Raw genomic sequence first — 27036 nt, 5'->3', positions numbered from 1 at the left:
TTATTTTTATATATATGCCTTTTATTTGTACATTTAATGAAATCCATAATGCATATAATACATTCAATACATTGCATGAAATTGACTACAATATTTAGTTTAGTAATTTTAAATTAATAGAGTTAATATTGTAATGTAATGTTACCTTTCTATAATAACTTACCAGTAATACTTTTACAAGTGTTTCAAGGAATCCCTCGGTTACGCTTACATTTACGGTATTATCCAGAATACAAAATTGCTTTTAAGTCTCTATCGATAAACACATTAACACTGGCTCATTAAATTACAGACTGAAGATACCATCAACCTAAATCTGTTCATCAGTTATTTTAACATACACATTACAAACAAGGGAAAAGTGCTAGTGTTTCAGGAAGAGGTACTGTAGGTCTTCACCCGTCGTTTGAAGATATCGCTTCTTTTGTCAATGTTACTAGGTGTAGCTCAGCACTATTAATGCAGAAATTCAAATGAAGGATTAATGATAGAAATTCAGAAAAGCAGCTTCATGTTCGTTAATTAGTTTGTCCTAAAGACCTTTAAAATATATATTAATTTGCCGTTCAGTCCCAAACCTTAGAAAGTAAGTAAAATAACTGCATAAGCAAAAGTGCCACATTTCTACAGAACTCATGTAAGATTTTAAGAGACAATTAAAATATGAACAAACATAAGTTTCACTAAATGAAGTAGCACATTTCCCCAATTATTATGAATATGTTCTATATTTCCATAGGCATTTTGTTGCTGGAACACATGGGATATCATTTGTCTTTTCTAAACTCTATCCTTATATTCTTGGAAATTTCCATCACATGCCACTCTGGAAGATGACTTGTCTCAAGTACTTTTTATAGTAACCAACTGTTGTGGTGACTGTTTAAAAAAAAAATGAAGGAACACATATTTATAGAGAAAGAAATCCTGAATAAAAGGCCATGAAGCGAGTCAGTGAAGCAGAACTTCTGAGCGCACGTTTCAGTCGGCTCACCACTCCATCCTATAATATTAGCTTCTTCGATGGTAACAACACATAATGTACTCTGAAAGCATAATTGCCAGTTCTGAGGTTTCAGCTTTCTCAGCAGGACATTCATTTAAGAACAGTCATTTTGGGTTTTAAGAAAAACGACAAAACAATTTTGACTTTGATTACTCTCTAAATCCAAGGCCAAAATGGAAAAAGGTATTATTGAGGTAACCTACAAATAACTGCTGAAATGTCAATGCAATTTCAGTGTAATTTCCAGTTATCATATTACCTCCCATTTTGTTATTATTGTCATTATAAGTTAAATATTAATCCTCTAGCACTCTCGAAAGACTCAGATGTACAAACTCTAGTAATGACATACCTTTAGTATTAGCTTTATTGTAGTTACTAAATAATAAGATACTGGTGGTGTTGTTGTTGGTGGTGTTGGGGATGTATGGGAGATGGGTAAATATCTTCAATCCAAAAAGTCCAATCCAATCCTATGCTGCTCAATCACGTGTAAAGAAATGTATAAAGTAGCTTCTATTGTAAAAGAACATACCACTGACATGTGGTTTGCAGTTTTATTTTATTGTATTTTGCTATAGTGCAGTCTGATATGGTACAGTGGGACACGGTACAGCAGCTCATCCTGCAATGTGCTCCCTGTCACACACAAAAACCTCACAACCCACAAAACTCCACTGGGTAAAGCAAACAAATTCTACACAATGGATGCTAGTAAATACAGTCAGCACAAATGTATCAGATAAATCAAATCAATATTCCATCTGCATCTCTCAGGTGTGTTGTCCTCATTATCTGAATAGGACTGAAGAAAGGAAGAGAATTAGAGAACTGAATGTGGATGTTAAGATGGATGTTGTGCTTTATGAGAGAATTTGTTCTTAAGTGCTAAGGCGATCATTGTGTATGCAACTGTGTAACTGAAGTACATACTGGACTATTTGGCACTTCATAATCTTCTGCTCTGTTGTCGCCAGTCCATGCAGCATATCACAGGCCATGCTGGATTGTCAGACATTTACAAAAAGTTTTTTTTTCTCCATATCTCTCTTCAAGGCACGAAAAGAGCACAAATCAAACATTCGTTTGCATTCAGTTTGGTAAGAAAGCCCTCCCACCCCTTGCCCAAACAGTCATACAGTATAACCACTAGCTGCAAAGAGCATAGTACAAAACTTACAAAGAGCATTTAAGTGTTATATTAGGTGAGGCAACACTTCACCTGACTGAGAGTGCTGCAGACTGAACAAATCATGAGATTTTATGATGACATGCAGTGTTTAAGACCCAGGGCAATGATACTACAGTATATGTGAATGCAATATTAATATCAGTGTCTGTTTAATAATGTTCTTTTTTAATTCTTTGATAAGTTAAAGTTCATGTCTAATTAAGGGTTTTTTAATAATAAGGGCTTTTAAACAGGGATTTTTACTTTGATTTGCTTGTTGTTTCTGGTGGTCCAGTGGCAGGCTCCCATACTCTCACCACAATGGCCTGGGTTTGATTCCAACCAGCTACTGAGAGATTTACTCCCAGTACCGATCCCAAGCCTGGAGAAAATGGCCGGGTTGCATCGGGAAGGACATCTGGTGTAAAACCTATGCCAAAATCACATATCCGGATCAGATGATCCACTGTGGGGTCCCCAAACAAGGAGCAGCCAAATGACAACCACTTCGATTTGCTTATCCTGTTATTTATACTCCTGTATCTTCCAACTGATCCTCTGAGTTTCTCTTGTCCAAGCTAAATAATTAATTAATTTGCTCTGCAAGGATAATTGGACTACAAACATGAGTATGCAGTGAACAAAACTATAGCTGTAGCAATCAGGGTAAAAATGGATGGAAATGACTTTTACACTCTTGATGGAGTACAATATAAAAAGAATAAACAATAAAGGCTTAAAAAATCCTCAAATTTCACAGTTAAATAATAATAATAATAATAATAATAATAATAATAATAATAATAATAATAATAATAATAATAATAATAATCATCATCACAATGAATAATAATCCTTCAGTGAATAGTGATACTGTACATCTTTAGATAAAACCCTAATAGTAAGTAAAAACAGCCTCATATTATCATTTCAAGATTAGTAATAAGCAACTAGCAACAAGTACAAATATATTCCTTCCCATGTCCAATTTCACTGACATCCTGCATTGGGTCAGGTTTTTGGAGCCACATCGAACAAGCAGAGAAAAACACTAAAGTGTGGACATGACCTTAGTAATCAGCAGAGCCAAGGAAAAGCTCCTCCAAAGCACAGGGTCCGGTTTTCTATACTTCCGTCAGCAATGGTGCCAGATGCCATTAGCCTCAAACAAGGCCCAAGAAAAACAGGAGAGAACAGAAGAAGACAGACAAATAAAAAGCAAGAAAGACTGTGAGAGAAAGACTGTGTGTGTGAGAGAGAGAGGGACAGAAAGAAAGAGAGAGAGAGAAAGAGAGAGATTGAGTGGCCACACACTGTGTCAGATCCACTCCTTAAATTGGCTTTGGAGGGGAAAAATGCAGCATTGTGCCTCAGTACCAGCCTCGAGTTAAGGTGATGCAGGAGGCTTTTATTTTGCTGGTATAGGTGAGTGGGTGTCACTGGTAGTCCACTGGACTGTCCATCAGAGAGCTAGAGCAGACACGTCCTGGTGTGTCTTCAATCTCTGTCTCCACTGTTTCCTCTGCATCTTTCCCAACCGCACTCTCTTCCTCATGCACCGAGGCCTGACAGTTTCCCATGGTACCATAGCTCTGGTGGGCAGGAGAGGGCATGGGTGTCAGACCCAGCTCCGGTTCCAGTAACACTGATGCTATGAAGAGCTGAGCAGAGAGGGCGAGAGAAACAGACTTCATATTACAGTTTTCAGGCTACTGATCATTCTCAACTTCTGTATCAGAATGATTTTGTTAGAGTGAGTAAATCCTACACGGGTGGATACAAAATATAATGACTGCTTTATTAACTGGTCATTAATTGTTCTTTAGCTAGAATCAATGGATTGCAGATAATGATTAAAGAAAGCAATGAAATGAAATGAATATACATTTGCAGTAGTTGCGGTGGATGCAGTGCTTCTCTCTATATCAGTGTAGACTCCTTCTGTAGTTGCGTCAGACATCTGAAAGATGAGTAATATATGCATTCCATGCAGCATGTAACCCAGAAAATACTCATAGCTAAAAGACATTCATCTTTTACATCACAAGTTAATAACATTGCATCATAAGTTGTCACATGGAAATGTATTTATACTCTAAACTAATAAAAAGAATATATAATATAATAATTGCACTAATCCATGGCTCACCTGATAGCTTGTTGTTCTGTCTGTCTGTAGTTTTTTTAGACAGATCCCGAAGACGGTAAAAATGATACATAAAAGTACAGAGATGAAGGTGAACAGCGTGATGGGTCGCATTGGACCTGAAAACACAAGGTATACAATGAGGCTATTACAGAGTTTACAGTTCCTCCTTTGTCATCAGATTCATTTTACCTGCAGAAGGACAGACAACCTAGGAAAATATTATACAACACCACATATCTATAAAATAATGTCAGGGACATGCCACTTAATTATTGATGAATATTAGAAGGGGCACTTGTGAACTGTGCTTTCTTTATTTGGCTCTTACCAAGTCGTAGCACAGAGAAGAAGAGGAGCCAGAACATACAGAGTATCGGGGCCACAAGCACCTGCTTGATAGCAGCTGAGTGGATGTGCTGACTCAGCTTGGTAGGGATGTAGGCGTAGTAGATGTTGTAGCGGTCAACCATGTGCTTCAGAATCAGATACAACAACCCTAAAGGGGGAAGATCCCTCCTATTATTGATTCTGCAATATTTATTTTACTGCACCACAGGAAGTACTGTATCAGACATAAAGATAATAGCTGCATGGATAAAGAAATCCCTTCATGAATATGATATTTCTCAGGTGTGCAGCTACAGCCAAATCCCAGATGTAAAAATCAGATGCCAAATAACCTCAGTATCATAGGGGGAAAAGGATGATTTTGGACAGCGGCGTAGTAAATAAACAGTCATAATGTGTGCTGGTGACAGAACAGGTGTGGAGTGGGCGTCTGGCTCTCGGCTAGACGGCTCGGAGAGCCTGGAAGACTAGAGTGGTGTTCACACCTCGCAGATCCCTCGCGTTACACTGAGATACTGTCAGTGATATGGCTCAGACGCCCACGCAGCACACACTCTGCTGAGGAGGAGAACCAGAGGACAGAAGTGGAGCGAGGCATCACGAACACACATATACAGCCAAAGCAGGAAATGGACCACAGTAGAAGGAAGAGGACTAAAGAAAAAGAACTGCAAGAGAAAGAGGGGATCAAAAAAAATGTGGAAGGAAAGAAAAGCAATACAAGAATGTCTTCAGAAAGCAGATGAAAAATGAGAGTAAAATAGGCAATGGAATGGAAAAGCTTTATAAGGAGGGTACCTGAAAGTGGGATATGCCAAATAAGAACAATACAGCTGCAAAAATCTCAGTATAAAGTGTACACTAGAAAACCTACACCGCACACTCACCAAAGGGTACGATGATGGGGCAGGTAATGCTATAGGTCATACTAACAGAGAATATGCACATGGTCCACGCATACTCTAACCCAAACTGGAACTCATAAGCCTGACTCTGCAAGAGGACAAGAGGTTAAATGTTAAATAAATGATGTAGAGTTCATTTCCTGCTGCTTATTAGTCACGCTGTTTTTTTGGATTAAATCTATAGCATGTGGAATTCAAGCTGTCTTAAATAAACTTTACTAAAGCTATATAGCTAAACAAAACATACCACAACTATAGCTTATAGCACAAACTGGATATGCCTACTATATGTGATGCATATTTCTTTTAAAAACCACTACTGGTCATCCTTACAGCTATCAAAAACCTCAAGACGTATTGCAAATAAAATAAATAACAAATAAAGCTCTTATTAAATAAGACCAAGTCAGTTGTGACAGTGTGGAGAAATAGCAATATGCCCTTTGATTACTAATAGTTTTTAATGAAAAGGCTATGGTGCAAGCCTACAGAATAATAATAATGTAAATGCCATTATAACTTCCTGTCTTAGGCTACATCTTCTATAGCGTTCTCCCTGTTTAATGTAAGTGACAGAGGTGTCCCACATGACAAGCAGTATTAAAAAGGTTCTCTGTATTGTCTTTGTTTTTTAAAAATGGTCTGGTATTGTTAAACATAATAATTTCGAAAATATGTCTGAGAACGTATAAAAAAATTGTGCTGACGGTTTAAAATAGTCCTGCAGGAAAACCGTGCACTTGGCAACACTACTAAGATTATTCACATCTAGTTTTGGTAGACATGAAAAAATCACATGCAAATCTGGCCAACACTAATTTCCCAAACACATCAAACTGAGTACATAGTCTGTCACAGATCCCATTTCTCCACACTAGTTTGCATAACCCTCCTATAAATGCTTATGTATGAAATATAGAAGGGCTTAATGCTTTGCCAAATAGTGCGTAAATTACAAATTTATGCTTGTATACCAGTTTCACACATGACACCTGAGGTTGTTCCCATACAAAACTTTTAGAAGAAGAAGCCTTTATTTTGTCACATATACATTACAACACAGTGAAATTCTTTCTTCACATATTCCCTCCTTTTTTGGAGGCTGGGGTCAAAGCGCAGGGTCAGCCATGATACAGCTTTGCTCAAGTGGTAGCTTGAACCCTGATCTACCGATGAACAACCCAGAGCCTTAAACACTTGAGCCACCGCTAAAAACAAGAGCGAAGGCTCAAACCTTCAGTGCTGTAGTGTCTACTAGGGAAACTTGTTTCAGTTGATGTCAAAAACAATAATTCTCAGAATCAGCATTTTATCTGACAGAGAGCATTATGTATCCTTACGTGAGAATATTTAGTTCATCTGGAGCCGATAAGCAGTAAAGCAGTTGCTCTTACTTACTCGTTTAACATGGATGCGTTCAGCTTTGGACTTTGCAAAACAAAGACGCAGCGAGTAAACCAGTAAAGAGGGAATCCGCAGCAGCTCCATCGCTGTTCCAATCAGACTCGATGTGATGATGTAATTCACAAAAAACGCTCCGTTATCAGGCAAGAACACACATCTAAGAAATGATCCAAAATAAACAAATGGAGAAGTATGCACTCTAGTTTAAATCCTCGTAATTAAACAGTTAGATCAGTCTTCAATGGCAAGCAGCTTTAACTCACTGGAACTTTACATCTTTCTGATCCAGGAAGTGAGTGTCAAAGAGCCATCTGAAGAAAAAATCCAAACTAGAGAGCAGATACAAATGGGTTATAACAATATATTTGTAAATATAGATATATTTTTGGTTATACAGTATGTCATCACTACTAATTAATATACCTGGACAATCCAAGAGAAGGTAGAATGATGACCATAAAGACCAGCAGTAGAAAGCACTTGTGCATCGTGATCTGATTCTCACTGGACCTGGAAAATGACAGATGTGATGATTTTGACTTATTTATTCTATTCACTAGCCATGTAGTTGCAATGAAGATTTCCAGCAATGAAAATAACGTGCACCGAATGCATTGATTGTGTAAATTTCACTCTTTATATTGCTCCCTTACTCAGTAAGGCTACTTTCTGGAGGAGAAGGAGGAGGAGGATGAGAAGGATGAGGAGGATGTCCTAAGTCGGGGAAACTGTGCAGTTGTCAATTCCTACAGGAAACCATTTTGTATGTTCAACAAATTTAATTTTGTTGTCCACCCTGACTAAACCCTGTCTTATAGTATAACCAAGTCTAAAGTCATTATTGGTTGTAAAAATGCACTTGAAGGATTCCTTATTTCATCGTCCAGTGCTGCTGTAGATGCACCATATTGACTGAAATGTTCTATAGTATCCAGATCCAGAGAGGCCACAACTGCGCATTCATTATTCCCTTATTGTCATCACTATGACAACAAGACTGAAGAGGTTAGCTAAGAGTGTGTCTGATTGACAGACACAGAGCTGGTGAGGAGAATGTGTGTGTATGTGTGTGTTGGGAGGTTGGGTGGGGGTTGCTCTGTTGTTATGTAATATGTTTGTGCACCACATTGAATATGTCACTGCAGTATTAAAACCCAGTGTATAGACATGCACTGGCACACAATAACAGCTACTCATCTAATGTGTTAATGTCACAAAAATAGATTCGGGTAATCCTAAAAGAGTGAAGTAGCATGCATTTAGCAGTAGTAAGTAGTAAGTAGTGGCTTGGGCTTTGTGGTTTTGTTTCTGTTTGATGTGCTACACGGTGCTGCATGGTTTTAGTCATCCTGACTCAGTTGTAATTATTGTATTTTGGAGCTAAGTCTGAATGCTTGTTAGTAGTGTTTTTAAAGCTAGTGAACGCTAACAGTGAGGAGGAAAGAAGCTTTTCCATACCTGGTCCAGTGATGCTCAAAGAAGGCGGAGTAATACACGAGAAAGGGGAGCAGAACAGAGAAAGCCCATAGGAGCAAAGTTGGGAAGAACTGGGTGATAACCGGATTCTGTAGAAAAGAGCAGAGTTTAAAACCCCTTTTCTGCTGAGAAAAATCAGTTTTACAGAACAAAAGGGATGTAAACATTGACCTGAAGGCTTTCAACAGGTTGAGTGACATTGAACTTGTCCATAGTGTTGACAATAATGGCCGGAGTGGTGAGGAAGAACAAGAGGAGGAAGAGCAGGATATTAAGCAAGACACATCGAAGCCACCAGCGAGAGCCACTCACTGACAGGTTCTCCCTGCAGAAACACAACGCAGACTTACTACAGCTGAATATTAATAGCATGCTAAGCTAATTCTCTTACAGAAAAATCTAAAGAAAAGGTTTATGAGTAATGTATTCTATTCTACTCTAATGTCTAGTAAGCAAAGGTCCTTATATTTACAGCATTAGAAAACACTTACAAATCTATTTTTTTCCCTCTACCTGGAGGTTTACCCTGATGATGCAGCAATTTCACTTAGCACAGAACAGGAATCAGCAAGACATCAACAATTTGAAGAATCTCTGTATTAATGCTTCGATATAGAAACCACTCTCACACAAACACTCAATATTCACAGACTTATTATATAAGAAGGACTGGAGCTGCCAGACAAACAGGCAGATCTGCAGAAGGGGCGAATAAATGAATTCAATTAGATCTCTATAATCAAAATAATTGGGCTTGAATAAAGTATGTTTGGAAGAAATGAAGCAATGGTCTTATTATAGCAGATCGCTTTGTCTATGGGAACTGGAACTGTTTCACTATATAAAAAACATCCACACATTCATAAACAGCTTTTATTTCAAATCCTGCTATGCTGCATATTAAATGTATTGTGATCTTGGGAAATAATCTTACAGAACAAATTAAATCGAGCATCTAAGTTCTTGCTAGACGAGAATGTACCCAAGAGAGCAAAATGAAGAAATAACACAACAACAACACAAAAAAACATGGACCAATGAACATTTTAAGGAACCCATTACAACAATCACATGTTTCTGTTGGAAATCTCATGTTTTGTAGCCTGCGTGTTTTATAGTAGCCTTTGTGTTTTGGAGTCTAATACAGAAACACATTTGTTTGATATTTAAGTTCACACCAGCTAGCATCTTCCACCAATTTCAATAACTGCACCTTAAATTAAAAAGAAAAGAGCTGCAATGGACAACGTATTCTCTGTATACATACCAAATGATGTCATTGGGGGCAGGGGCATAGTGGACATCCCACTGGTGTGAGTGCACGACTGTAGTGATACTGGACTGCTGCGGTTTCCGACGGCAACGGGCCCTCCTGTAGTCTTTCACAATGCTACACAAATTCAACAGCAACATTTTATGTCCTATAAGAGCTTTTTTTCTGTACAGTATATCTCTTATGTTACTGAAGAGCAAGGGACACCAATATTGCTACACTATGACCAATCAGTAATGAAAATGCATGTATTGCTTACACTGCAGTCATCCTCTCATCTCTGAAAGTTACAAAGGCAATGCCTAATCTCTTCATGGTAATGCGATGCTTTTCAGCATTAAACTCATCTGTTAGCTTCTCTTCTAATTCACTATAATACTGCTCTGCATCGATCTACAGAAGAGAAGAGAAGAGAAGAGAAGAGAAGAGAAGAGAAGAGAAGTGAAGAGAAGAGAAGAGAAGAGAAGAGAAGAGAAGAGAGAAGAGAAGAGAAGAGAAGAGAAGAGAAGAGAAGAGAAGAGAAGTTAGTGTGCAGTGTTCCCCAGTGGCCAACCTGAGGAGGTGCCATACAAGAGTAATGAAATTTGTCTGCAGTTTGCCATCATTATTATATTGTTTACTGTCATAAACACAATGCATGTTCAAATCACTACACTACCTGTTCAAAGCCACAAAAATCACAGCAGAAGATCTGAGCACAAGGATGTGTCTTTATCATTATCCTGCCTTCCTTCTGTGACTTGGTAGTGAAATACATCCTCCCTTTCATTGCTTTCCTCCTGCAAGAGAAGCAGACAAATAAGAATTTGAAAAGGTAAATAATTCACGTCAATAGCATTCAAGTGGACTTTCATCAACTTCCTCAAGTGTGTAAAATTTGATTCACAACATGCTTAATAAAAAAGGGAATGTTAAATGATTTGCTGTGCGTGGAATGGGAATAAGGAATTTAAATACCTCTCAGAGTCCAGCTTCATTAGCTTTTGGACATCGAAACAAAAGCAGATGTCTGTGACTGTACAACTCGGATATGCTTCGCTGTTTGGGTTATAGAAAAGAAATCCAATGTACTTAACCTTAATGATTTTCTTTTAATTAAGAATGCAAAAACACATGAAAGACTGGAGCTTGTAGGATAACAGTGTGACTCTTATCATTACTCACTGGAGATGTTTGGTAATCAGGCCGGGGTCAGAAATCTCTCTGGGAATGTTAGTGATCATTAAAGTTCTAGCCACCTGCAAGAACAACAAGTGAAAAGAAACAGACCTCTATATTCAGACCACTTTATTATCACTCCTGTCCACCTGCTCATTCATGAAATTACCCAATCGGCTATTTATGTGCCAGCAGCACGAACCATAATAATCACACTGATACAGCTTCAATCTTCAGTTGATCTTCACATTGACCTTTGGTGTTGCGTTGTTCTGGTACCACGTGGGCTGGTTTAAGTATATCAGAAACGGATAATATTCTGGGATTATCATGCACAAGAGAGTTTACATAAAATAATGTAAAACACAAAAAAAAAAATCCAGTGAGATGTGACTTGTTGATGTGCGAAGTCAAAGAAGAATGATCAGACTGGGTTAAGCAAAAAGGGAAGACTATTGTAACTCAAACAAGGGGAAATGATGGTTCAGTAGGTCGGTTTATTTGTTCTGCCAACTGCTATCCCTTTGTCTTTGGACAAAACCCTTAAACCTCAACTGCTTGGTTACTTATAAGATAAGAGGTTTCTAAGCAGTAAATGCAGGCTTCTGGTAAATGCTGTAAATGTAAATGCACAAATGCCGTGGGCAGAAATGTATTTCAGAATGCACAACACTTTTTTCTTGAACCTTGGATACAACAGCAGAAGACCATATTAGGTTTTAAACACAAGCAGACACACACACACACACACACACACACACACACACACACACACACACACACACACACACACACACACACACACACACACACACAGGACCATACAAACCTTCTCGTCCTCTTTGTATTCCAGCTGTGAGGAGTGGTGGACCATACAGAGTACAGTAATTACAAAGTACAGTAGTGCAAAGATGCTGTGTATCCACAGAAAACTGTTGCTGTGGTAGAGAGGGAGGATTGGTTATAACCAGTAACATGTATACTCTGGTTAATTTTTCACATAATATGACAGTAATTCATATGTTTATATAAAGACAGATGATAACTTACTGTGCTGCTACGTTAGCCACGGTTGTCCGACCAAAATTCTTAGGGCTGTCCTCTGAAAGAGCAAAGTACGCAAGCACATAAAAAGAATGTACACTATCCTTAATATAATGTCTTAAATATAACAATATCTTCCCATTTAAAATGACATGTCTCAGATGAAAGCATCACGTAATGTATACACCATAAATATTTTACTATTTGGTTTTAACTGCACTATTTTATCTGATCTTGAGCATTGTCTGGACCCAGGTCTAAAAAAAGCTTGTCTATGTGTAATTTGTGTGCAGATTTACGTTTACATTTATTTACTTGGCAGACACTTTAATGCAAAGAACATGAAGCAATCCAAGCTTTGAGGTTTGAGGCTTGGCTTCCTGATCTCTCATTCTTCCAATCAGTAGATCAGACCCTTAACCACTGAGTAATCACAGTCCAGACTTATTGTACTGTATATGACTAAATTTTGAAATCCTTTCAGTCCAAAGGCAGTTTAGATGCCATGGGAAGGTCAGCATTTTCCCCGCTCTAAGATGACCATAAACATTTAGATGTAAAATTGTTTAACTTTTTCAATTTCTGACTGCAATGGATCTAAATAAGAAAAAAAGAAAATAAAAGAGGAGATGTTAGGTCATATCCAAACTCTGTGAAGTGTTTTACATTATCAGCTCCTCTCTAAATTGCGACCTCAGATTCAAGTGTTAAATTTTACTCTCCATTACTTTTAACAAATCGGAGCTAAATGTATTCTAGTGCATTCTGATGTTGGAAAGTTTGGCTATGGGATTGTGGGTGTGTGTGAATACGGGAGGCTGCTTTTCACAATGCTTTTCTTGGGGTGAGGACAGTCAAGGCCTTTCCCATGACATCCCATGTTTTCCTTGGCTTCTCTAAACCCCAGTTGCCACTCAAACCGTCTACAAACACTATGGGGTGGTCCAAACATGCCCTTTGGGCTCATCCACTAATGTCTGGGTATAAGCAAAACCTCCTAAAGTTTGCAGTACAACCCTGTGGGACTATTCAAAAAAACACAATAGTAGGTTATGTAAGTCTTGTCTTTATATTTATATAACTGAAATGCATGCGTTGTTTTTACGCATGTATTAAAAAATTTCATGGATGTACAATATATACTGTAAGTATGATGTCTGTTAAATGTGCTGATAAAAGCAGGACAAATTTTCTGCACTGTGAAAGCATTGAATTGATTGTAGAAAGCTCTTTTATCACTACAGTGTCTTGACATAATTATTGTGGACAGTAACAGTGTTATATCTGCTGTCATGGGGTCTTTATGGTGATGGTGCTCTAGAGTAAAACAGTAAGGGTGTTTCTAGGTGAGCTGACATTACCCAGGAGGCTCCCAGAGAGGTTGACAGGCAGGATAACACTCAGCGAGAGCAGACACACTACAGCCATGAGAAGGATGACATGGCGTTGAAATGCCAAGTATGTAACTGCATCAATGCCACACTTACTACGGATCTCATCATCCCTGCAAGGGGGCAAAGAGAAGCCAACACCATTACAAGCAACAAATTTGAGAAAATCTCATTAAATATACTTCAAATGTGTATGACTACACTTATAGCTTGTGCTTGTGTGTGTGTACAGTAGGTGGGTGGGAGTTTCTTTTAATTGCATAAACCAAACAAGACACATGATTATATAAGATAATAATAGATGTAAAGACATGCGTGTGCATGCAAGCACACATCCTGAGCCTTGCCCCACACACAGTATGGCCTCCCAGTCTCCTGCTGACAGGACCACCTTCTCGAAGCTCTAGATGTTTCTAATGCAGCTAAATATGGAGCTAGTGTGCCAACCTGACCACACAAATGACATCCTGGAAACCATGGGAACGGAGGAAGTGGCGGCTTTAAGGAGCACACCAAGCTCTGAGAGTGAGTGGCAGACCGTAGGCCTGCGTTTGTTTTCCCTGCTTAATGAGATATAACGCAAGCGAGCTGAACGCTGAGTGAAGTCATCACCAGCAGGCAGTGCACACTTACTTCATGTGGTAGAGAGATGTGAGCCAGGAGCAGAAGCCCTATAAAGACAAGGAAGAGAAGACAACGAGTGCATAAAAAGATCTAGGACAAATAAAACAAGCATGTCTGACTAGCTCTGCATCTGTCAGAACCATTTGTGTTATAAGAGAACACAGAAAGAACTAAATAAAAACACCTAATGTTGATGAGTCTGCGATAATTAATCCAGGGGGCAGAATGCCCTCAGATATGGAAAAGGTGAGTCATAGTCATAAGGTGACAGATGTGTCATAGGCAAACAGCTTTAAAGTGTACTGTTATAGCAGTGGGCTATTCCACTACACTTCATTAAATACAAGCATGCTGTTAGGGATTTATTTTTATCTAGTTGATTAAAAATAAATGGTTTAAAGTATGATATGGAAGTGTGTGTGTCTGTGTGTCCATCCTCTCACCATATCTTTGGTCTCAGAGTCTGAGGGACTGGTTTCAGAAGGAGACTTCTCTTTCTCACTTTGTTCTCCATAGAAAAGTGATGTTAGACTAGAAAAACACAAAGGTATTGTCTCAGAATTTCAACAAATTGACATTTTTTGTTTTTATTTTATGTCATTTAAAGTAGAAGTACAGTTTCATACATGAAACAGTATTATGAATGAACAGAGCATGGAAACTTAGCAACAAATCATTAAATCATTAAACAAAGGGTTGTGGGGAGACGTTTTAGTAAATTTACTGAGTCGCGGCATGATGATTAACCCAGCAGAGTCATGACACAGAATCTAGGCAGCATAATCTCTGACACATAATCTCATTGTATGCGAATGTATTCACTATTTTGTGAATATATAATGAATGTTTATGTTTCCATAATCTTATATACTTTAATGATTGAAACTCTAACTTTGTCTTAGATATGCTCCTGAAAATAGAATTTTTGGTAATGACATTTTTTTTAATGACCAAATAGTGTTTGCGTAATTACTGAGAGACTTTGTCGTACTGAATTAAAATATAAAGCCTTTCTGATTTTCTGTTTAAAAATAATTCAAATTAGTCCACAAACCAAAGAATATCCAGTCGCCAGCTGTTCAGAAACTGCCATTGAGGAACAGCTAGAAGAACATTAACACAACTCATGCATGGCAGAAGATAAACTGTAGACCTACCAGCTGCACCAACCAATTAAACTTGCCCACAAATCTACACTATCCGTATTAGCACAAGACTCACTGTCACACTAGTGTCAGTGCTGTGCTGAGAATGATTTTCCCATGTCATTATCATCAAGCTGTATGCTGAGGTCTCAGGTCCAGAGTGAACATTTCACTACACAGGGAAAGTGTAGTGATTTAATAGACTCACCATTCCGATTACATAAATCATCTCCATGCAGTTCAAGCCTCTAATGTTGTCAGGTATTTCTAGAGTAGAATTGTTTAAGATGGGATTTCTGGGCTGAGTGCACACCCCTGTCTTTACACACAAGCACTTGCAAGAAAAGTTGTGGGATAGAAAATACAGACTGATGGAGTGAGACATGCTTTTGTCCTGTCAATTGTGGATGACATATATGAAAAGATAATATCTAAGATAATAAGATAATAAACTATCTGGGATAAAAGCAAATTCAATTACAACTATGTAGAACTCTCTAGGAAAGAGAGCCTTGAGAAATGCTTGCAGTCAGTAGTAAGATGCACACTGCCCACAAGATGGTGCTAGTGTCTCACCCATACCAAAACAAAGACGCACTGTAAGGGTCAAAGGCATGCTATATTACTGTAAGCTTTTTTTAAGGCTTTACATGTTTTTAAATCATGTAACATGTTGATCCTATAAAAAATAGTTAGGGATGCAGAGTCTTAAAAATGTTATTCTTACATAATAACATTTTTTTTTTCAGGACAGCACAACAGGACGCAACAGTGAGGTCAAATCTCATATTTTGCTGAGTGATTTACCTACTAAATGTTTTTCACTGGACATATCGGTTTGTCCGTCTACCTGTTTAGATGTGTATAAATCTGTAGGACAGCTGGCCAGACTGTGTTCCTCTGTAGATCATTATGAAAACACATGTCTTTAGTAGAGGATGTCACACAGTGTTGTCAGTGGAGGTCGATGTACCTATCATTCTCCATCAGCAGAGCCAGACGCCCGTAATCCCACGCAGCCTTCCTCACGCAGGAGAACACAAGCAAGAGGAACTACAACAAACAGCGTGAAAAGATCAGACAGGTCCAGTTTATACTGTTACCATGTGTTATATGTGTATGTGAAAAAAAATTCTGAGCCACATCCTTAATTCATTTCAATATTATAGCTCATTATTATATTATGCAGATTTCCCCCAGCACTAGAGAAGCATAATCATAAAACAAACACAGTAACACATATAATAAAATAACAGTACACTAATAATCCAGTACTAATACCTGAATTTTTAGGTACTTGATGAACAAATGATGAGTTAAGGCATGTACAGTATTAATCAAAAACTAATGAAGAACTAACCTTAACTACAACATGAATAATGACTGCCTTAAATTTGTTAATTAATGTAGTATGTAATTAATACACAGGGGTAAAATAAACCAAACAAACAAACAAGAAACAATATAAAAGAAATGTTTATCATATCAAATTGTTCACCTTAAAAGGAGCAGGGGTAAAGGAGCAGAGCCATGGCCTCGACCCAGACAGCACATGTACTAGTATTACAATGTGATTGAAAGAATAATAGACTGAGAATGATGCAAAACGTGTTGAGATGAAACGACTTTTTTGTTATTAGAGTGTTATATACTTCTTACAGAGCATGTTTAGTTTACCCTTAAATGATGAATTAACAATCATGTAGTAACATACTTAAAGTAGACTCATGTCAAAGTTAAGATTAGCTCTTCATGATTCTATATGATTGGTACATGCCTTAGTTCATATATAGCTAAACATTTATTCAGTGTAGTAGATTCATTTTAGTGCAGGATTTCTCATTTACTGTTACTGTAAAGTGTAACACAAAAACTAATACCACATTTGCAGATTTCAGTAAATGTAAATTCCTACATAGTTATAGTTACATAAATACTGTTAATATGACTATACTGTTTGAGTAAGAGTAGTAAGAGGTCATACCGGTCTGTACCCAGCTTTTTTGATAATAATACCTTACATATTGTGCATATACAATTGTGCTGATTCTATAGTCAAATCATGTTTAATAAATCTGAAATGTACTTATTCATGTTTTACATCATACATACATTTTACTTTATTTATATTTCACAATATTCAACTTTTCTTTACTTTACTTTACTTTACTAACTGAAAGCTCTGAGTGCATTATAACATTTAGTTACTGCTTCAAGTTTCTCTCTTTGTACAAACACTTCATTTATAAAAACAAACTGGTAATTGTAAACTTATATACTGTATAAATGTGCATTGTTTGAAGAAGATTTTATAAAGTGTTTCTTGCATAAATGCATGTGCTCTAGGCAGAAATTAGCCATTTCTTCAGGAAGAGAGAGAGGAGGTCGTGGTTGTCAAGGAAACTGACAGGGAGTAAGGTCAGTATGCACTGTTCATGTAATGACTCCGACAGCAATGCACTCAATGACTAGACAACAAGAACACAGCTACATACCTTACTCTTCTGTAAGCAAACCTGCAATTTGCTATTTAAATCTGCAATTTAAAACTGCCTAAAATATTTCCAGTGACACTGACCAGATATGTTCTGCCTTCAATTGGTTAATCAATCTGTTTTGTTAGAAAAATAACAGATGGTGTTATAGCTGGAATAATTCAGGATTATTTTAGATGTATAGTAAACTACTTTTGCAATAATGGCTAAGGTTTGTATAAAATACAACTTGTTAAGAATGATAAAAGATGTGTACTTTATGCCTACTACATTAGTGTTGCCTATATAAACAGTAAAAAGCACATGGAGACATGGTATAGTGAAGAGCCTAACTATTTAAAGCATCATACTAACTGCATGAGACAGTAATGTAATAGATCTTGGTTAGGGAATGGAAATATACTGATAAATGTTTTAATGTATAATAACATTGTATTATGTTCCATTATTATCCACACACTGTAGGCCTGAGTCTCCCAATCCATTCCTCTAAGCAGTTTATTTTTGGTTCTTTTCCAGTTCCTTCAATGCCTATAATGTATACTCATGTGTGTATGTTCTTCAGGGTCTTCCCCAGCCTCTCTGGGGCTGATATTAAGAATTTTTAGAAAGGGTTCTCTCTCTTCTACGGAGACTTTTGATCTCTAATCAGGTAACAGCATTTTGTAGATTTCTGCATAGAATCTGATGAACTGATTTATTAATCAAGCGAAAAAAGAAAAAAAAAAGAAAAAAACACCCAAAACTTAAAAACACTATTCTTATGTAGGTCTCTGAAACCAATATGGCACATGTTGCTTGTTTCTAAACCAGATCAGTGAGAGAAATACTGTACCAGCCAAAGGACGAGGTTGATAGTGAGGACAGTGGGCACTCCACCGAAGGGCAGCCCCTGAAGCACACTGCTGCGAGAATGTGAGAGGTAACATCTCTCTGAAGTGCTATTCTGTTCAGTCACAGAGCCTAGCAAATGCAGGAGATCCTGATCCACTGACGCTGCGGACCACGGCTCAAACACAGGACTTGCCGTTCCCAAGGAGTTGGAATACGCCGCCATGGCAATGGCATGTGTCTCAGTAAGCCTGCAGACTGTCAGAGCATCACTAGGGAAGGAAATCCAGACCAGACAGAAGTCAATGGAGTGATTCTGATGTGCACAATAATTCTCAAAACAGCTGACCAATGAAAGCTACTGATTAGGTCATTAATAGCTTTATTAAATAAATAGATAAATAGAAGTGTTTTAAACAACAACAAAAGGGTAAAGTTGTTCAGTGTATGCTAATGAAAACACTGATATTTACTGACAAAACATGACCACTTCTGATAAAAAAAAAAACACATATTCCTTGTTTTTGTGAGCCAAAAATGATTCACAATATTCTGTTTTTGAAATGATATTAAGGTTATGTTATTGAATTCATCATATGGATATTATACTATACTATATTATATGTCTAGAAACACAGCAAATAAAACAAACAAACAAAAACAATATTTCACATAAATCATTCATCCTCTTATGTTAAGTGGCACTTATTATACACAGGGTCACAGGGTCCCTGGAGTTTATCCCAGGGGACTTGGCACAAAAGGTTCTAACCTATTACAGGGCTCAATCTTGTAACCACTACAGACAATTTAAAGATGCCAATCAGCCTACAACTCGTGTCTTTTAACAGGGAAAAAAAACGGAGTACCCAGATGAAGCCCATGGGAAGAACATACAAACTCACAGGGGCAAAGTATTATTTTACTGACACATACAGTACGATAGAGGTGAGAAGCAAAACCACAGGAGGTACGATGCAGACATGCTAAACACTGAACCACCATGTCCCTTTCAAATGATGCCTACATTATTTATATACTATACAACTATTTTATAATGTCAAACAAACATAGCCATATATTGTTTTTGCTCCCAAAGGTAGTAATTGTATGAGCTTATTTCACCTGCAGAGATGATTAAAGTAAAAAAAAATTGCCAGAGTAATAATATCTGCAGCAAACAAGTGGTGGCTAAATAACATGCACTATTAAGGGATGCTTAAGGTGAACATTTGTACTAACCTCAGAAAAAAGGTGAGAGAGAGGAAGCAAGAAAGAGAGAGAGAGAGAGAGAGAGAGAGAGAGAGAGAGAGAGAGAGAGAGAGAGAGAGAGAGAGAGAGATGGGGAGGAGGTGTTGGGCGTGTTGGGATCACATGCACATACACAGACACACAGGAATCTCTTAGTCACTGAAATGATGCTGTCATTTGTGTTTGAAATGTCAGTCAGATGGCTCTTATGGGACATTCATTATAACACAAATCAAGCAGCTTTTATAAACACAGGCATCAGCTCGCTCATGCCACCAAACAAGGCGACATGAGATAATTATAGACAGCTCACAAATTCAGGGAAAATAAAGTGTCTCTTTTATGGCAGATGAAGAATTTTTCTGACATGTTTTGGGTCCACTTGTCCGCTTAGAGGGAAGAATCAATGCAAATCAATGCAAAGCACTTTTGACTGATCACATTTGTGCTCAGATGGGACACTTCTTTCCTGATTGGAGTGCTCTCTTTCTAGATGATAAAACAGATAGAACCACAGCATAAGGGCTCACTGGATAGTTGATACTACAGTATGAAAATTATGTAAATCATATTTTATGGCCACTATATCTCACTATATCTGATGTGTTAGACAGCGCTCTCTATCACCATCGCCAAAACACCACGTGGTGTCCCAGCACATCACTAAAATATGTTATTGTTTTCCTTTAATTTACCCCTTGTATGTATGTTCAATAGGTGTGTGAAAGCCCTTGAAAGAATTAACAACAGAGAGCAACAAGAGTGTGAAATGATACATGAAGGGAATTAAGAAAATGAGATGATGAAAAAAAAAATCTCAGAAGTTGGGCTATAAGGTCACAGAGCGCAAAAATTGACAACATAAATAAGATTACAATCAGATTTGTGTCCTGTTAAAATCTACAAGCTAGATAACCAACACAAATCTGCCACAGACAACCATGAGTCAGCAATTCTGTGAGTAGACTCTACCCTTTTCCTATAACACACACACGCGCACACACACACGTGCACACACACACGCGCGCACACACACACACACACACACACACACACACACACACACACACACACACACACACACACACACACACACACATACACACACACACACAAATAAACATACTGTACCAGTTGTGTTAAGTAATAGGCTCTTATTAGTTAACATTTTATTTAATAATCTACATTTTTATGTAGGTGTTGATTGTGTTTGTCTCAAATAGCTCTGACAATAGTTACAGCAATAGTAAAGTATCATTATTATTATAATCATAGTATATTATATTTAAACATATGTATGTGCTTGTTAACATCAGACTGAACTAACTGGAACAGGAAACTGGGGAAGTCTACATTTTGACTTGGATACAGAACACAACAAAGTATAATGCTCCAGGGCTGTGATGAAGAGCTGTACGGGCTTAGTGCTGTTTGCACCTGGGGTTCTGATGAGAAACAAGAAAAACAAATTGAATTTTAAATAAATTAAAGAACAGCAGCTGAGCTCAAGTCCCAAGCAGAGATCCTTTCACAGCTGTTCACTTGTGGAACAAATGGAACATCCTTTCACAGCTGTTCTCAAATGAGACTAGAAGAAATACATTGTTTTAAATATTTTTTTAAAATAAATCAGTTTTTTTTGCTTTACTAGTTACATTAAATATGGACACATATCCTGTCAGCTAAATACACACCGCATGCTGGAGCAGTCAGCCTATTGTGAAGTAGATAAAAAAAGCAACTAGAAAAGACTACATGGACTTGTAAGGTTGGGTGTCTAAATTAAAACTTGTTCTTTTCCTTGGAGGTTTCTGTATTGTTTTGTCCTCAATGAATTTGTGAAGGTCAGAAAGGGCTGTCAAGTTGCGTAGAGTTCACAGTGTTTTTTGTGAATAATTGTTGATGCTGTATTATTTTATTTTGTTAGGTTTGTGCAAACCTGTAATACAGTATAGCTTTTTTGTGACTGCCCAGAAAAGTGGGATACATTTGTTTCTACACAGCCAAACAATTTTATATATATAATTATGAGGGTTTTGCATGTAAGTAAAGTGATATGCAGAACTAGTGACATGATTAAAATGCAAAGAAACATATCAAAGCTTTGAATATACAGTATATTAAAACGGCCGTCAGTGTCAGAGGCTCTTTCCTAATGCAACACAAGCAGCAGGTTAAAAAGATGAAGCAGCTACCGTGTGGTCGCTAACAACCAGAGAGACTGTAAGCTAGCTTATGAGTTATGATAAATGAGAACTGGCTGGACGCTGAGAACTGTCATTGACTAAATAAGAGGAACAAAAATGAAAAAAAAAAAAAAAAATCACTTTCAGCTGGTTCATTGCTGATGAAGTGCCAAAATATTTACTAAAAGAATCTGGAAAATGACCATTACACCATTAGGCTAATTAGCAAGATGACTGGATTGAAATCATTCTCTACTAGTTTCTATGATCTTCGGAGTTGCTACAGTTCTGGGGGGGAAAAAACACATTGAAAAGCAATGATTATCTGTAAACTCAACAGGCTTCTGCTGTCATTTGCAATAATAACGAGTTTAAAGCTTGATCGTTAGCCACAAACCTTTTCTATTTAAATGATATCAACAAGTTAAGGGGAAAAGGCAGATTGAGTAACCCCAATAAGTCAGTGTTCATTTCTTACAGGTGTTCATGTTCACAGCTTCTTTGTGATCTTCTAGTGTTAGTTACAGTATGTGAGCATATTACAGTACCTATTAAGTTAAGATATTTGCTTTAAAAATCATGCAGATCCCTCGTGGTCCATGGGTGCCAAGTAACTGCTTATGATGCTACCAAGAGACATTTCAGGATGGATAAACTTAGAAACAAATTCACCCATTGTCCAGACAATTGATTATTTTAAGTTTTATTTTTTGAAAAATTCTAATCTTGAGTTCAATATCTAAAAATGTAATGGGGCTCTCATACAGTGCTGAACTAAAGTAAGCCTTTTTTTCAGGTTTACAAAATTCACTATAATTATCACAACTGAGCCACACTGAAACTATGTGCTACTAACAGGCAATAACTGGGTTAACAAAAAGAAAGTGTCCTTACATGAAGTGTGGTTTCCTCTCATACTGTAGTATGTCTGACATTTTCCCAGTTAGAGTATCAGGTTTTTGGGCTAAGTGAAAATAGAGCACTCTCAAAGGCCATTGGTACTCTAGGTCTGATTAGATGTTTGATGACATGGCAACTGAAACCTGATGCGATATTTATAAAGTGCCTTCAGAAATTATACAGTTACTCTGTGCAGGAATTCAGTGTTATGCCCCAGAATAAAAGAACCCTTCCCCTCAGACAGTCTCTACAGTCACTAAAACTAAGGCAGCCTTGAACGGCTGAAAAGCTAACAGAATAAGATGAGTCTAATTAAGTTAGACTGGATGTGACGGACTGTAAACATTGTCTGTCAACAGTGATCAGAGTGATTGTGCTGCCAGAAGTGATTGTGCTTTCCTACACCAGTCAGGTGGAATGGCGATACATTGCAGATTCTACAAAGCATTAAAAATACAAATCAAATATAAATGAGTGGCAGTAAAGATTTTTTTCACTTTTACATGTAACTTTCAGTGTCCACCAAAATTATAACCAAATCAGAGTAAAATAACCGTATCAAGCTAAAAACCTTGCTGCAGAGGAGTTAGTTCAGCTTTAAAGATGAATTAGTACACAATCACTCTGATCGCTGCTGACATAAGTTTATATTAATGTGCTTGTTCTAGTTCTTTCTTAATGCTTCTATAGCAAAAGCTTCTTCACATGTGGATATTCTGCATAAACTACCACTAATAGTAAACTATTTTTTTAAGTGATATTTAACAAAGAAAAAAAACCCTGATATTGTGAAGCTTTCTGTAAGAAGATGTTTATTTCAATTTATTAAAGAAGTCTCAGGAATCAGCACATTTAAATTTGTCAGAATGTTTTACCCCATAAGAGAGTCTTCATGATTGAGGATGTTTTTTGCCTTATTAATATCAAAAAAGAAAAAAAAGGAAGATGGTGAGGGAATGTCTGTACAGTATTTATCTTATAATGTAAGTAACAGGAACTAATGTGACATGATAGCACTGGCAAACGTCTGGAGAATTAAAAGACTTTCGAAGTTGTTTTTATTGTAAAATAATAAACTACACTATCATTGATTATGTTCCCATAACATCAAACTCTGTCATGGATTATTCTTAACATACAGTAAATATAAATAAATTAAATATAACAAAAAGCAGCATCACCACATTCCATGTCCACACACCCACTTTATTCTGCAGTTAAAGCATGGTTCAATTTAGCAGAACCACATTTTATCTTATTAGGAATCCTATCCATGAACAAATAATAGATATTAGTCTAAGCACTGGCACATATTCACAATGCACCATTCGTTCCCTTCCATCTTTGTGAAGACTTGAGACTGCAACAATGCAACACAACATCATATTGCCAAAAACCACCAATCTGTCACACACATGGCTATGTTTTTCCCTTAATAAACTTGTCAGTCTAAAACTGAGGTCATTGTGTTAGTGCCAATGTTTTACAAGCAAGAAGCCTATGTTCTGAATGAGGAATCTACATTAAGGGTTTGCCAAGATGAATGACTTAACTGAGCAAGGAACACACAAATCTCCAAAGGAGAGCATCAAGGCACCTGTACCCAAGAAGAGTTCCCAGCTGTTTATACACTTCTAAATGGGTAATGCTGTGCTGTGGGACCTGAGAGTCCCAGCCGAATCATGTGAAATCATGATTGTGTTCAGACCACTAGCCACTGCCTTTCCACCCTCACACACACCTTCTGTGGCTGAGAAATCAGCAGCATCTGTGGGTTTACTGCAAAGGGATGTATCACTTTTCAATCTCAGCCAAATGCACCATTAAATATTCATGCATCTGTTGCATAGTGCTGCCCAAAACACAATATTTAGCCTTTGACTAAGTACAGTAACACCATTTTCAAGTTAAAACTATAAAATCTAAAACCTAAAAGCTGCAGTCAAAAACAGAAGGAATTTATTAACTAACTAACTAACTAACTAACTAACTAACTAACTAACTAACTAACTAACTAACTAACTAACTAACTAACTAACTAGAATTTTGATATTACTGTACATACCACACCCTTTAGCAAAAGATAAAGAATAGAAGATAAACTTTACACGGTTACATTGTGTGTTTGCTCCTTTTTCGACCCTTGCTAAAGTTACAGAATCTATTTGTTGTATTCACAATAAGTTTATTGTGTCAGAAAGAGAAAGACGCTTCATTATTCATTTCTTGTGGAAGTGTGAGGCTGTTCCTGTTACTGGTTGTGCTGTTGGCTGTGGGCTAAAATAGTCAATGGGTGGCTTTTTTGGCTTGTGTTATCTGGAAATGATTTATGAAAATACATATACAAATATCTGTTGATTAAGTGATTAAGTGACCTGACATATGGGACCCATACTCAGAATTTGTTCTCTGCATTTAACCCATCCAAAATGCACACACACCGTGAACACTCACCCAGAGCATTGGGCAGCCATTTATGCTGCGATGCCCGTGGAGCAGTTGGGGGATTTCGGGGCCTTGCTCAAGGGCATCTCAGTCGTGGCCGGCCCGAGACTTGAACCCACAACCTTCGGGTTACGAGTCAGACTCTCTAACCATTAGGCCACGACTTCCCCTTGATCTGTCTATATGATCTATAGTTGAGCTGTACAACTGTATCACTATGCACACACCATATATACTGTATACTGTAATACATTCCCTAAATCATAAGTAACCCCTGAAAATGCAGATATGTGCTGTTCATGCCAAAGGCAGCCTAGACCAATATCAAGCCTTTGCTTCATTCTTGAGACACAGCGATGAAAAATTTTAAGGCCCACATTAGCATTTCACTAGTCTTTATAAGAAAAGCATTATACTGAGCTAAAGAGCTATGTTCTAATCATAGCAGGTGTGCATTCTGATGCATTATTCATGACAGTTTAATTATGAACCACTACGAATATTACGACATAAGACGAATGACATTTTAAGCAGTATTCAAGCCTTTTTTACAGACACCATGATAACACATGGCAATAAATGTCAAGGTGGGATACATTATGCATGCACAATCTACATATAGCACAATCAATTGTTTCTAGGTTGAAGGAATTTGCCCTTGTCTTTGATGAAGATTGCAAATGTCACCCATTCACGATTTTCATTGATGTCCAAACTAAACAGCAACTCTGGCATTTGAAAAGAGGCTTTGAAAACCCCCCAGGAATGACTTTCTACTGCGTTTCAGAACACTTTTTGCAATAGAGGAAGTGTGTTATTGGTTACTAAGTTATCACATATCAGGAAGATGCCTCCAGAGAGGAGGACAAACAAATATTATGAAAGATTTATTATGCAAGTTGTAGGAGGAGGTTATGTGTTAAAAGATAGGTGGTGTGTGGTGTGTACAGTCCTCACCACAGGCCTACACAACAGAGAAGACGGATGGTGTATTCACTCTGTTAATCATAACACCCCAGGGCAATTTCTCTGGTGAAGTGTTAGCTGACAAACCACAAGTTCTCTAAGGACATTCAACTTTTTAGTCACGTACTACACACCTTCCAGAGCTTAGTCTCTCTTCACATCCAGCTTACACCGCATCAGAGTCTTACAACCCAGACTCAAGCAAGATCTAGAAATCTCTTGCGATGTAAATAAACCAGCGGATATAAAGGGGAAAAAACCTTCAGTGAATTAATTAGTGAATTGATTTTCACTGAGCCTCTCTTCTTACTATATACAGCCTAGGTACACAGCGATAAACGCCTTGAAGCTTACTACGTATAGCACAGAAGTGCTGCAGCTGCTAGACAAATACAAGTAAGGAATAAATCAATACGCCCACTTTTAAAGCCGTTCAACTTCATCATAATAAATAAATACGCTTCCTCTTTTTCAGTCGTTTGAAATCATATTAAAATACACTTCAATTGGTTATACATGATTTACAGAGAAGTTACACAATTGTATAAACAATAGCATGGCTCACCATCTCAGTGTGTCATGTAGTGCAGGCGATGTCCGGTTAGACGCTTCTGGCTGCCTGCATCAGCACCAAGAAACAAGGGGAGCGCCCATCTGCCTAGGGAGCGTCTGCAAAGTTACACCACTTTTACAAACAGAGAGACCTGCGTGTTTTACCCCCTTAATGAGTTGGTTGGCATGGTTAGCTGATTCTCTTCATAAGGAACATTTTAAATAATTGACTTTACTTTGTTTCCACTCCTTGAGACAAATATCCGATGAATGAACGTTATCGGCAAAACACGGAACACGGGGACGCCCTAAAAAT

At 37.5% G+C, this 27036-nt stretch overlaps 1 protein-coding gene across 2 annotated transcripts; it reads right to left on the bottom strand.

Annotated features, from left to right (window-relative positions):
* Nucleotides 1-1551: 1551 nt before the first annotated feature.
* On the bottom strand, nt 1552-27036 carry tmem63c (transmembrane protein 63C). Of its 2 annotated transcripts, XM_027172082.2 has the most exons (23): nt 26734-27036; nt 18425-18692; nt 16068-16147; nt 14393-14480; nt 13959-13996; nt 13296-13438; nt 11941-11992; nt 11720-11828; nt 10897-10970; nt 10690-10770; nt 10391-10511; nt 9992-10125; nt 9727-9849; nt 8631-8784; nt 8442-8548; nt 7407-7493; nt 7247-7312; nt 6978-7140; nt 5562-5667; nt 4655-4822; nt 4327-4442; nt 4063-4137; nt 1552-3838 (listed from the first exon to the last, which is right to left on the bottom strand). In XM_027172082.2, exons 2-23 carry the CDS (start codon nt 18644-18646, stop codon nt 3614-3616), a joined length of 2532 nt encoding a protein of 843 aa, XP_027027883.1. In that variant the 5' UTR covers nt 18647-18692; nt 26734-27036; the 3' UTR covers nt 1552-3613. The 2 variants fall into 2 exon arrangements, with proteins under 2 accessions (XP_027027883.1, XP_047677936.1); XM_047821980.1 differs by lacking the exons at nt 18425-18692; nt 26734-27036 and having other exon boundaries at nt 15945-16075.

Source organism: Tachysurus fulvidraco, chromosome 12, assembly GCF_022655615.1.
Source record: "Tachysurus fulvidraco isolate hzauxx_2018 chromosome 12, HZAU_PFXX_2.0, whole genome shotgun sequence".
Taxonomy (NCBI): Eukaryota; Metazoa; Chordata; class Actinopteri; order Siluriformes; family Bagridae; genus Tachysurus; species Tachysurus fulvidraco.
The sequence above is the reverse complement of the archived record's forward strand: the minus strand, read 5'-3'. Positions and strand labels throughout refer to the sequence as shown.

Excerpts from the sequence above, each read along its gene's own strand:
- tmem63c (XM_027172082.2), bottom strand. The coding sequence starts at position 18,646 with ATGGCGGCGTATTCCAACTCCTTGGGAACGGCAAGTCCTGTGTTTGAG. Across the intron at positions 11,829-11,940 it reads GTGGCTAACGTAGCAGCACA|CAACAGTTTTCTGTGGATAC; the intron begins GTAAGTTATCAT and ends TCTCTACCACAG. Across the intron at positions 4,443-4,654 it reads CTTCTCTGTGCTACGACTTG|GTCCAATGCGACCCATCACG; the intron begins GTAAGAGCCAAA and ends TTGTGTTTTCAG.